This window comes from Scyliorhinus torazame, chromosome 6, assembly GCF_047496885.1.
Source record: "Scyliorhinus torazame isolate Kashiwa2021f chromosome 6, sScyTor2.1, whole genome shotgun sequence".
Taxonomy (NCBI): Eukaryota; Metazoa; Chordata; class Chondrichthyes; order Carcharhiniformes; family Scyliorhinidae; genus Scyliorhinus; species Scyliorhinus torazame.
Genome location: NC_092712.1, coordinates 195,995,047 through 196,007,723, shown reverse-complemented (window position 1 = coordinate 196,007,723; position 12,677 = coordinate 195,995,047). Strand labels below are relative to the sequence as shown.

General features: G+C 44.6%; 1 protein-coding gene across 3 annotated transcripts in view; it reads right to left on the bottom strand.

Moving 5' to 3' along the window:
• LOC140425208 (uncharacterized) overlaps positions 1-12,677 on the bottom strand; it is a 57,284-nt gene that overhangs the window by 34,575 nt on the left and 10,032 nt on the right. For all 3 annotated transcript variants that reach the window (XM_072509237.1, XM_072509236.1, XM_072509238.1), the window contains exons 2-4: positions 4,804-5,038; positions 3,217-3,311; positions 2,942-3,018 (exon numbers count right to left, since the gene is read on the bottom strand). In XM_072509237.1, coding sequence (XP_072365338.1) covers positions 2,942-3,018; positions 3,217-3,311; positions 4,804-5,038 — 407 coding nt within the window. The remainder of the gene's footprint in view (positions 1-2,941; positions 3,019-3,216; positions 3,312-4,803; positions 5,039-12,677) is intronic.

Below are 12,677 nucleotides of genomic sequence, written 5' to 3'. Positions count from 1 at the left end.
TCTCATCAAGACATCATTTTTATGGGGATAACGCTCTGGTATACCCTCAGATTCCTCTTCCGTATATGCTTTCTGATATATCCGTTTTATTTCTACACCTTTCTGTTGTAACTCCGCCAATTTTCCTGAACTAAAAATATCCGCCTCACCCTCCACTTGTTCTTGTTCTTTTTCAACCATCTGATCAAAAATCGTTTCTGATAACTGCACTTCAACTTCATCTTCACTCTTTGATTTCTCCTCTTGTCGTCACCTGTGACTTTGCGACCTTGTTACTACACAATCTGGAAAAATCCCAGGACATTCGTCCTTCAACACTTCAGTTGTCTGATTTTCCACTGGCTTATCAACCACAGTAGGCATCACTCCCACCTGCGATCCAGCTATATCATTACCCAAGATAAACTATCTTGTCCAGGAATACAGTTTATCTATTACTCCTACTACCACTTCACCACTCTTCACTGGACTTTCCAACCTTACCTTATATAATGGAACGCGACTCCTCTCACCCTGAATTCCACATATCACCACCTTTTCTGGCAACATTCTTCCCAAACTACACAATTCCTCATCTCTTACCATTAAAGATTGACTAGCCCCTGTATCTCTTAAAATTGTAACTTCTTTACCTTCTCCTCCTGATACACGAGTAAACTTTACCCACGCAAGTAAATTCTTTAAATACATCGGGCACCTTCTTAACAATTACTTCTTGAACAGGCTGTACAATCGTTTGCACCTCCTTCGCTTCCCTTGGGCTTTCCTTTACCACTCTAACAAACCCCACTGTCTTATCCTGTTTTACCACATCAGTGGTTTTCCCAGTGCTTTTCTTCAACCACCAACACTGTGACTTTACATGGCCTAGTTTATTACAGTGAAAACATCTGAAACTTTTCATTTCTTTTTCACCGTCCTGGATTTCTTTTTTAATCTGAGGTACACTCTCTTGATTGTCTCCCATCAGATCACCTTTACCTTTACCACTTGAGTATTTCTCATGTCCCCAGTTTCTATCCCTCAATGGCTGAAACTGATGTCGGAAACCAATCTTTGATTTATGAACTAATTCATAATCATCTGCCATTTCCGCTGCTAATCTCACAGTTTTAACCCTCTGTTCTCCCACATGAGTTCTCACTACATCAGGAATTGAATTTTTAAACTCCTCCAAAAGTATAATTTCTCAGAGAGCTTCATACGTTTGGTCTATTTTCAAAGCCCTTATCCACCTATCAAAATTACTCTGTTTGAGCCTTTCAAACTCCATGTATGTTTGACCAAATTCTTTCCTTAAATTTTTAAACCTTTGTCTGTAAGCTTCAGGCACTAGTCAGATGCACTTAAGATGGATGTCTTCACCTCCTCATACGTTCCAGATACCCCCTCCGGTACTGATGTAAACACTTCACTCGCTCAACCTACCAGCTTTGATTGAATCAGTAACACCCACATGTCCTGTGGCCATTTCATTTGTTTAGCTACCTTCTCAAATGAAATGAAAAAGGCTTCCACTTCCTTCTCGTCAAACCTTGGCAATGCTTGGACATATTTAAATAGATCCTCACCATGTCTTCGACTATGACGCTCTGTCTCATTATCCTCATCCATCTCCTCCAACTGTACGTGTCCCTTTATGTCTGCCAATTTGAACTGATTGTCATGTCTCATGGCCATTTTCTGAAGTTCTCTCTCTCTCTTTCTTTCTCCTCGCTCTCTCTTTCTCTTTCTTTTTCCTCTCTCTCACTTTCGTATTCAAGCCGCTTTAATTCTTTCTCATGTTCCATTTGTTTAATTTGCAACTGAATTTTTGCCATTTCCAATGAGTCAAACTCTATCTCAGGCAACTTTAAATGCTTAACCACCGCCATAATTACCTCATTTTGTCAGGTAATGTTAACTGCAATGTTCTTGCCAAATCTCACAGTCTGCTTTTCGTTTCTGTCCGTAAGTTACTACGTGTAACATTCTCCATCCCCAAAAATTTCTGAGCCTCTGAAAGAGCCATTGTTCACAACACTCTCCCCACTTAAACTAAAATACCACACCGGAAAAGCAACAATCCTTCACTGTCTTTAAGTTCACAAAAAACAATCCAATAGATAGACTTTTATCTCTCTCTCGAGCCCCCAATTGTTATGGGCGGTGAGTTTTCAGAACCCCAAAATGTATCATGGAGTTCAACCAACCTCTCCCTTTAATGGATTTGTTGCTTTTCCTAGCACATGGCTTGTTCCCTAGGTGTGATATTTCAATTATGGACACGTGGGTTTTTAAACACAAAACACTGTTTATTCCATGAACTCAACTTAACATCTTAAATACACATTGGATCTCTTAACACCCCTTACTTCAAAGATAACTCAGAAAATATTGCAACAGTAAATAATTCCATAAAATGTTCCTTCAAACGTCCAAGAGACTTAACACCTTTAAACAAAATCACATCAGGTTAAAGGCTTCACTATTATAAGTTTAAATCACCCAAATGATCCAGAGATAGTCTTTCATGGCAGAGATCCAGCTCACTGCAAACACAGACACTCCCCAAGCTCTTTTCAAACAGCAACTGCAGCACTCTGGAAACACACAGACTCACACAAGCTGCTTTTTCAAACTGCAAAAACTAAACTGCAAAATGGCTGACCTGAGCTCAGCCCCACCCACTCTCTGACATCACTGTTTTCTTAAAGGTACATTGCTTAAACATCCATGTCTTAAAGGTACTCTCACATGACACCTCCCTATTATTAAAATTTATGCAAATGAATTTTAATTAATTTAGAGTAGAGAAGAAAATGTGACATTTCAAATTCTAGAACACCCACATCTTTACAGAGTAGGAAAGCTTGCTTGACTGAATCACCCCCTATGTTTCCACTTCATATCCTAAAAGTTGCAATCCATAAAAATGACTTCAAAAGCATCTAGTTCTTACATAATTTTGTAAGCTGCCTCCTGTTCTACTGTTATAGTATTCCATTCGCAATTCTTCAGGGGAGATGTCCACAAGACCTGTAGATGGAAAAAACACATAGTGCTTCTTACATATCTTTCAAAGATGATTAAATGTACCCAATTAATTGTGGCCTTTTACTGCATCAGGAAGTTTGTATGAGAAAACAAAGGCAGAATATAAGTGAAAAAAGAAAACATGCTGGGATCAACTGATTTTAGAGAAAACAAAAAACTGAAGTAGAATTAGCCTCATACCTGAGACACAAGCATATTCTTTGGCAACAGAATAACAGGAAAATAACCACTGGTTAGAGATTTCCCATGCTTCAATGTCCTTTCTTACTACTTCCCTGCAATAAATTGAAAACAGTAAGACATTGTATATATTTACACCAAATAATCACTACTATACAGTGAATATCATCAAAATCTCTTTCCTGTAGTGCGATGCAGTAGTGAAATAGCCCAGCAACAGCCACACTTTCAAAGTAGACATTTGAGTGGGATTATAAAAGCACCAAAGGAAGAGTGTGCAGGCAGCATACAATTTCTTTAAGAGAGCACATGCAGAAGACTAGCAAAGGATATTGTCCACCATGACCATTAATAAGGCATCTAACTGTAGTTTAAAGTTGTCACACACCTTACAATAAAACTGATCAATATAAAATACATTACAACTACAGCGATATGTAAACTAATGAATATTATCTTTTATTAAATTTTAAATGGTTTACCTTGATTAAAACTGAATGTTTAAGCAATCTTATTCCAATTTGTAATTTACTTGAAATAATGTTTAAAATAGTGAAGTGTATGCTATTGAAGAAACCATTAAGTTGCAGACAAGAGTAACGTGGACAGATTCATTCTTCAAATTTCCTTTCCTTCCAAGGTTGCGTTTCACAGCTGCACAATGTAAAGAGACAAGTAAAGGAAGAAATCTTGTAAATGTACTCCACATCAACAGCCATATAAGGCAGGGCCTTTTCCAAGTTATCACTGTCAATACCCGAATCCAACCTCACTTGACTCTCAAACAAAAATTCAAAACTTAACCTTTGATTCCATTTCCCTGACTGGATATTTGATCAAACCGAGTCTGACAGCGAACAACTTTGAACATAGAACATACAGTGCAGAAGAAGGCCATTCGGCCCATCGAGCCTTCACCGACCCACTTAAGCCCTCACTTCCACCCCAACCCAGTAACCCAATAACCCCTCCTACCTTTTTGGTCACGAAGGGCAATTTATCATGGCCAATCCACCTAACCTGCACGTCTTTGGACTGTGGGAGGAAACCGGAGCACCCGGAGGAAACCCACGCAGACACGGGGAGAATGTGCAGACTCTGCACAGACAGTGACCCAGCGTGGAATCGAACCTGGGTCCCTGGCGCTGTGAAGCCACAGTGCTATCCACTTGTGCTACTGCGCTGCCCACTGATGGTGTTCTGGTTGACCTTGAACTCCACTTCAAACCCCTTATCCTATCTGTCACGAAAACTATCTATTTTCAAGACCATGCTGTGCTCTGCCTTAATCTGCATCTTCAACCTACTACAACCCATCCCTTTTCTGCATCATTCCCTCCCCTCCATCTTCAGTGAAATTTCAACCTTCGACCTGAAATTCAAACTTATCTAAACCTCTCTGCCTACTTATTTCTATGCCCACTTTCAATAGTTTCCTCAAGATGCTGCTATTCAACTACATCCTCAATTACTTCCTCTAATTCTTCACGGTGGGTGTAATTGTATCTGTGCCATGTCAAAAGAACTTGATAAATTATATTTATCCGGTTATTTAAACTAAGTCATGCATAAAACAATTGCACTCACAAGAGGTTTTCCACTTCACGATCTTGGTCTTCACTAGAGAGGGTTGTAAACCTATTCTGCAGAAAGCTTCCAGAACTCGAAGTTGCTTTCTTCCCGGTATCGGCAGATCCAAATCCTCTTCTCTCGACCTCCCTGCCACCACTTCCCCATGTTGATGGTGGTCTGTAGAAACTTGGTGGCTGGATATAACTAGATTGATGTTTTTGGAACTGATTTCCCCAGGTTCCCCTAGAAGCTATAAATAGAGCAAGAGATAGTGAGAGAATGGATTGAGTTTAATACCCTAATATCGTTACAGACAATTGAGAAATCACCAGCAATGCAATAGTTAAATATTTATCTAAGTTACACAAAATTGAAATACCCTTGATTTTCAAAATTACCAAATGTAAGAAGTTAGATAATCAAGTTTAAAAGAAAAATACAATTTTTACAACTAGTGTATTCAACACATTCACCATTTAAAAATGATATGCCTGTCAGACTACTGCAAAAATGGGGCCGAGATCAAAATGTTTTGATACAAATGCAATGATAATCCATGACTGACATGTGAATGCTGACACAAAAATCGATACACAAGTTTCCTGAAAACCAATACAATATTGAAATTACTCAGCAAAATGGGAAATAAATGAAGCCATTCTAAAACTAAATTTCCTAATTTTCTTGGCACGACCAAGATCAGGAAATTCACAGACTCCGTTTTGTGGCTATTGTAAAAAAAATGTTTCATTCCTTTAAACAAATTAAGATGATTCAAAATCAAACATTTAAAAAAAAATCTTTTTCTCATTTTCATCAAGTAAACAACAAAATAACAAAAAAAAAACAAATACAATAACAATCCCCCAAACAAAATCAGAATCCCCCTCAATACAGACAAAAAATCTGCCCATGTGTTCCAGGTAAAAAATTAACATTCAATCAGTAAACAGTGTAATCAAAAGCAACAATAACCCCTTGCCCCCCCCGCCCTCCTCCCAATGTTCAATGGCAACCAATTTTCAAACGTGCATAATAAACAGTCCCCATGAATTGTAAACCCCCTCCTTCAGTCAGAAATTCCACTAGACCCCCCCCCCCCCCACCCCCGCCAAGCCGAGGCACAGGGTGGAGAAGCCGACCTCCGCCCCAACAGGACCTGCGCTGGGTAATCAGCGAGGCGAAGGCTAAAACATCTGCCCCCGTACCCATCTGCAGCTCGGGCCAGTCTGACACCTCGAAAATGGCTTCTTGTGGCCCTGGTTCCAATTCTGCATGAAGTACCCCTGAGAGAATAGTTAAAACCTCCCTCCAATGCCTCACCAGCTTCGGACATGACCAAAGCATATGTACAGTTGTATCAGCCCCAATCTCGCATACGAGGTTGAGGCGTTCACCCTCCGGAGTACCTCACGCCACAGAACTTCTTCCATAACTTCCCCCAACTATTCCTCCCACTTGGCTTTAATCCCCTCCATGGACACCCTGCCCTCCCTCAAAATCCTCCCACAGATCGCAGACACCACCCCCTACTCCATTTCCCCTACCGTCAATACCTCTTCCAACAGCGAGGAGGTCGGCGCTAATCGGGAAGCTCTGAACCTCCTTCCTCACAAAGTCTCGGTGCTGCAGGTACCTAAACCCTTCCCCTTGCCCCAGTCCATATTTCTCCCCCAACTCTTCCAACCTCGCAAAACACCCAAGAAACAGGTCTTTTATTACCCTGACCGCCTTCTCCTCCCTTCTCCGAAACCCCCCCATCGAGCCTCCCCGGCTCAAACCTGTGATTCTCCCTGATCGGCATCTCCCCTGCCCCTGCCTTAAAGTGCTGCCCTAACTGCCTCCAAATCTTCAGAGTTGCCACCGCCTCCGGACTCCCAGAGTACTTGCGCAGGGCCATCGGGAGCAGCGGCGTTGCCTGAACCCACAACCCCGACTCGCTACACAGACCCTTCTCCATCCTAACCCCCCCCACCCCCACCTGCCTGTTGTCCTTTCGACAGCCACCTTCCTGACCCTGGCTACCTTCCCTCCCAAATGAACGAAGTGACTGACTTGTCCACTTCCTTAAAGAAAGCCTTTGGCAAAAAGACCGGCAGGCACTAAAATAAAAACGGAAATCGCGGCAGCACATTCATTTTAATCACCTGCTTCCAACCTACCAGTGGCAGATTGTGGACCTTGTTTCACCCTCCCCACCAAGCTAGTAAAATTGTACCTACAGAGCCCCCCACAGTCCTGTGCCATCTGCACCCCCAAGTACTTGAAAAGGGTTGCTGCCCTGTGAAATGGCAGCCCTCCCACTCCTGCCCCCACCCCCCGGCCGCACACCACAAAATATTCACTCTTTTCCAGGTTCAATGTATACCCTGAAAATAAGTTCCATTGGAATGTGGCTCTGATATATATATATATATTTTATATATAAAAAAAATCAATAAATCATCCATGTACAGAGACACCTTATGTTCCAACCCCACCCCCGTACTATTCCCTTCCACTAACCCAAGCTCTTTAAAGCAATGGCCAAAGGCTCTATCGCGAATGCGAATAGCAGAGGGGACCATAAGACACCCCTGCCTGGTCCCCCGATGCAGCGCAAAGTATCTCGAATTCATGTTGTTTGTGACATTTGCCATCAGTACCCACTCCGTAAATCTCAGCCCAACCCAAACCTCTCAAGGACAACGATAAAATATCCCATTCTACTCAATCAAACGCCTTTTCCGCATCTAGCGCAATAACCACCTCCGTCTCCTTTCTCTCAGCCACTGTCATGATTACACTTAATAACCTAATATTTGAAAATAGCTGCCTTCCTTTCACAAATCCTGTCTGGTCCTCCCCAATCACGTTCAGGAGGCACCACTCCAATCTAGCCGCCAGTATCTCGGCATCAACATTCAGTAGCGAAATAGGCCTGTACGACCTACACTCCATCGGGTCCTTATCTTTCTTTAACAGCAGGGAGATCAAGGCCTGCCCCTGTGTTTGTGGTAGCAGCCCCTTCCCTATCGCCCCCTCAAACATCCCCACCATCAGCGGCGCCAATATGTCTTTACATTTCTTGTAATACTCCATTGGAAACACATCTGGCCCTGTCACCTTCCCCGATTGCATCCTCCCAATGACCTCCTGTCCCCCATCGACTTCTCCATCGGGCCCGATCTTCCTCCTCCATCCTCGGATACTCTGATCAGTCCAGAAACTCCCGGATCCCCTGATCCTCGCCCGGTGGCTCCAACCTATACAAATTTTCATAGAACTCCTCAAACACCTTATTAATCTGGTCTGGGGCCACCACCAATTTCCCTGTCCTATCCCGCACCTGGACAATTTCCCTCGCCGTTGCCTCCCTCCGAAATTGGCCTGCCAGCATGTGCCCCACCATCTCCCCATATTCGTAGATCGCTCCCCTCACCCATCTCAGTTTGCGTACTGCCTTCCCTGTGGACACCTGATCAAAGCTAGCCTGAAGCTTCCTCCTTCTGTCAAACAGGGACGGATCTGAATCCCCCGCATACCTGCTGTCCACCTCCAACATCTCCTCTATCAGCCTTTCACGCTCTTCCCTCTCCTCTTTATCCACCTTGGCCTTAAATGATATCACCTCCCTCCTCACTACCGCCTTCAGGGCCTCCCATACCACCGCCTGCAATACTTCCCCTGTACAGTTAAAGCCTACGTACTCCTCAATCACCTTCCTGATCTTCTCACAGAAACTTTGGTCCCTCAGCAACCCCATATCCATTCTTCACCCCGGCCTCTGCACTGCCCCTTTTCCTGGGCCATACACACTTGCCAGCGCCAACCTCCCCTCCAAATTCCCTGTTATGATAACGTATCTACCCCCTTGGACCGCCACCATCTTCTCCCTCTGAAACCAAACTCTCTTACCCACCAAAACCACTACCCCTCATGCCCTACTGTCGAACTCTGAGTGAAGTACTTGGCTCACCCAGCCCTTCCTGAGCCTCACCTGGTCTTTCACCTTCAGATGAGTCTCCTGTAGCATGACAACATCGGCCTTAAGCTTTTTAGGTGTGCAAACACCCTCAACTGCTTCACTCACCCCCCCCCCCCAAACCCCTCACGTAACTATCCTGACCGAGGACTCACACCCGCCCGCCCCCCCCCCCCCCCCCCCCTATCCGCCTTCATAACTCCGGGCCCTGCCCACTAGGCCTGGTTGCCCCGCCCCTTTGTTGCCATCGAACCTTCTCCGTCCTCTCAGAATTCCCCATCTACTATTAAAACCTGGTGCTGTGCAGAGGGACCTGGGTGTCCTTGTGCATGAGTCGCAAAAAAATGGTTCACAAGTGCAACAGATGATTAAGAAGGCGAATGGAGTTTTGTTCTTCATTGCTAGAGGGATGGAATTTAAGACTAGGGAGGTTATGCTGCAACTGTATAAGATGGAAGGCCACACCTGGAGTATTGTGTTCAGTTTTGCTCTCCTTACCTGAAAAAGGATGCACTGGCGCTGGAGGGTGTGCAGAGGAGATTCACTAGGTTAATCCCAGAGTTGAGGGGGTTGGATTACGAGGAGAGGTCGAGTAGACTGGGACTGTACTTGTTGGAATTTAGAAGGATGCGGGATGATCTTATAGAAACATATAAAATGATGAATCGAATAGATAGGATAGATGCGGGCAGGTTGTTTCCACTGGCGGGTGAAAGCAGAACTAGGGGGCATAGCCTCAAAATAAGGGGAAATAGATTTAGGACTGAGTTTAGGAGGAACTTCCTCACCCAAAGGGTTGTGAATCTATGGAATTCTCTGCCCAGTGAAGCAGTTGAGGCTCCTTCGTTAAATGTTTTCAAGATAAAGATAGATAGTTTTTTGAAGAATAAAGGAATAGAAAGTTATGGTGTTCGGTCAGGCAAGTGGAGCTGAGTCCACAAAAGATCAGCCATGATCTCATTGAATGGCTGAGCAGGCTCGAAGGGCAAGGTGGTCTACTCCTGCTCCTAGTTCTTAAATTCTTATGCACTTCCTCTCGAGTACACCTCACACAAACCCCCTCCAGTTGCCACACATCCTTGGCCCATCAAAACCTGTTCGACCAGGCTCCAATGACCACAACCCCTCTCCCCACCACACTCCCGTTAACTAGCCAGCTTGAGCTTGCTAGTGTGAAGGACCCTACCCAGGCCCTGCCTTCCCTCCAATCCCCTCGCTGGACCCAGGAAAACAAAGAAATGCCCTTCAAATAAACAAATCCAGTGCAAACACACAAACCCCAGAAAACCGTCATTGCAAAGAATCCCAACTCCAACTTCACCCCATTTACCACATGTAACAACATGAAATAAAAAATAGAACTATATACAATTTTCTATCCCCCCTACCCTCAGTCCAAGACCAATCCTCAGTCCTATTTCTCACTTCTGCCCCAGTCCTTCTGCTGTCACAAACGCCTCCGCTGCTTCCACCATCTCAAAATAAGTTGTAGGTCACCCTACAGTTGGATGCACTATGCCGAACCGCACACCACTGTTATACAGTGCCATCTTCACTCGGCCGAAGGCTGCCCGCCTCCTCGCCAACTCCACGGTTAAGTCCTGGTACACGTGTATACCAGCTCCAGCCCACTGCACCTCCCACTTCTGCTTCACCCAACTCAGGACCTTCTCCTTTACGTGTTACCTATGGAAACAAATAATCACTGCTCTTAACGGCTCATGTCTTCGGTTTAGGTTTCAACGACCAATGAGCCCGATCCAGTTCATACCGGGAGCGATCCTCTCCCTCCCTCAACAGCTCCGCAACATCTTGGCAAAGTACTCAGTCAACCTTGAGCCCTCCACCCCTTCGGGCAGGCCCATGATCCTCAGATTTTGCCGCCTAGATTTGTTTTCCAGTCCTCCAGCTTCGCTGGCAGACCTTTGTTGGCCTCCCCCACCCTCTGCAGCTCCTCACCCATCGAGGTGAGTTGATCACTGTGTTGCGACAAGGCCTCCTCCACCCCTTTCAGTTTCGCACCCTGCTCCCGCACCTCGGGACTGCTGCCTTCACCGAGGCAAATGCCTCCTCCACCAGTATCTTCAATTTCCTTCCTTATTACCTCCATGTGCTTTGAAAACTGCTTTTCAAACTTCACACCATCACCTCGGTCACCTTTTCTGCCGTGAACAGTGCGGCCCCACCCAGGACCCAGCCTCCACCATCCTTCCAGTTGCTGAGCCGACCCTTTCACTCGACAGTGGACCTTCACTCACCCACTTCTTCACGGCGACTCAATTTGGTTTTTGGACATCTCCATCCTTCCTTACGTCTTCCTACACTTATTTGTTGAAAGATTGCCCCTGGGTCCGGGCATAAAGTTCTAAAAAAATCAAGCTTCGAGTAGGAACCACCCAACGTGTAACTTCCTCCAACATGCCGCCACCGGAAGTCAGCTAAAAATAATAAATAATTCAGAATAGAGCAACTACGTAGAAATATACAGTCTCCCCATGTCTGCATGGGTCTCACCCCCACAACCCAAAGATGTGCAGGGTAGGTGGATTAGTCACGCTAAAACTGCCCCTTAATTGAAAACTTCAGAAAAACTACATAGGAACACATACTTTTAATGTAAAACAGCAACTAGAAGAGAGAAATACAAAAATCCCCAAAATACAAATGAAACTTAATTCAAGCTGCATAGCACTTCTCCAAATTTGTGCCCACTTGTAATTTTACAAGTAATCAAAAACTTTGAATTCAAAGAAAACCTCATGTTATGTCACCTGGTGATACAGAAACAATGAGCAGTAAGTGACCACTGCAATTCAACTTAGATGAAGAAAATACCACAGATCCTTTCCTGTTCTCTCAACTCCGTTACCTCACTCTTCTCACATTCATGCCACCATTCTCATCTCAGCAGCCCACATTGTACTCTAGCAAAAGTATACTGGTGAAAAGGAAGGACTGTACGAAAAGGAATAATCAGCCATGAATATCCAAGGAAATAAAGGAGGGCATCAAATTGAAACAAAATGCATACAAAGTGGCAAAGATTAGTGGGAAACTAGAGGATTGAGAAATCTTTAAAGGTCAACAGAACGGCACAAGAAAAGTAAGATAGATTATGAGAGTAAATCAGCTAGCAAAGATTTCTACAAATACATAAAAAGAAATAGTGGCTACAGTACACATCGGTCCTTAAGAGGACGAGAAGGAGGATTTAATAATGGGAAATGAGGAAATGGCCAAGGCATTGAATAGGTATTTTGTTTTATTTCATATTTTTATTAAGGTATTTGTATATACGTTAAACACAACCAAAACCTGAGTACGAACGAACAGAAAACCTCATAACAAATAAATAACTACCCTACCGCTCCAACCACCCTGCCATTCCCCTCCACTCATCTTGCCTTCCACATTTTAACCCCTTTATTCCACCCTCCTACTGACACGTTAATTTTCCTTGAAGAAGTCGATAAACGCCTTCCATCTCCGAGCAAACCCCCAACAGATCCTCTCAAGGCGAATTTTATAGCCTCCGGAACTCCGCGAGGTCGCTCACCCACACCCCGGCTTCAGCGGCTCCGAGTCCCTCCATTTAAACAACATCCGTCTCCGGGCTATCAGCGAGGCAAAGGCCAAGACTTCGGACTCTCGCATCAAATTGAAACAAAATGCATACAAAGTGGACCCTGGACTCCCGATTCTTTCGACACTCCCAAATGTCACCACTTCTGAACTCGGGGCCACCTTCACCACCTCGGACATTACGTCCGCAAACCCCTGGCAAAACCCCTTCAGCTTCAAACATGCTCAAAATATGTGGACATGAGCAGAACGTGAGAGGCAGAAGAGAAGCGGCAGCCTGGACCGCGAAGCCAGAGACTCAAGTGCACGGGAGCAGAGCCAGCGGGGCCAACGAGCAGAAGAG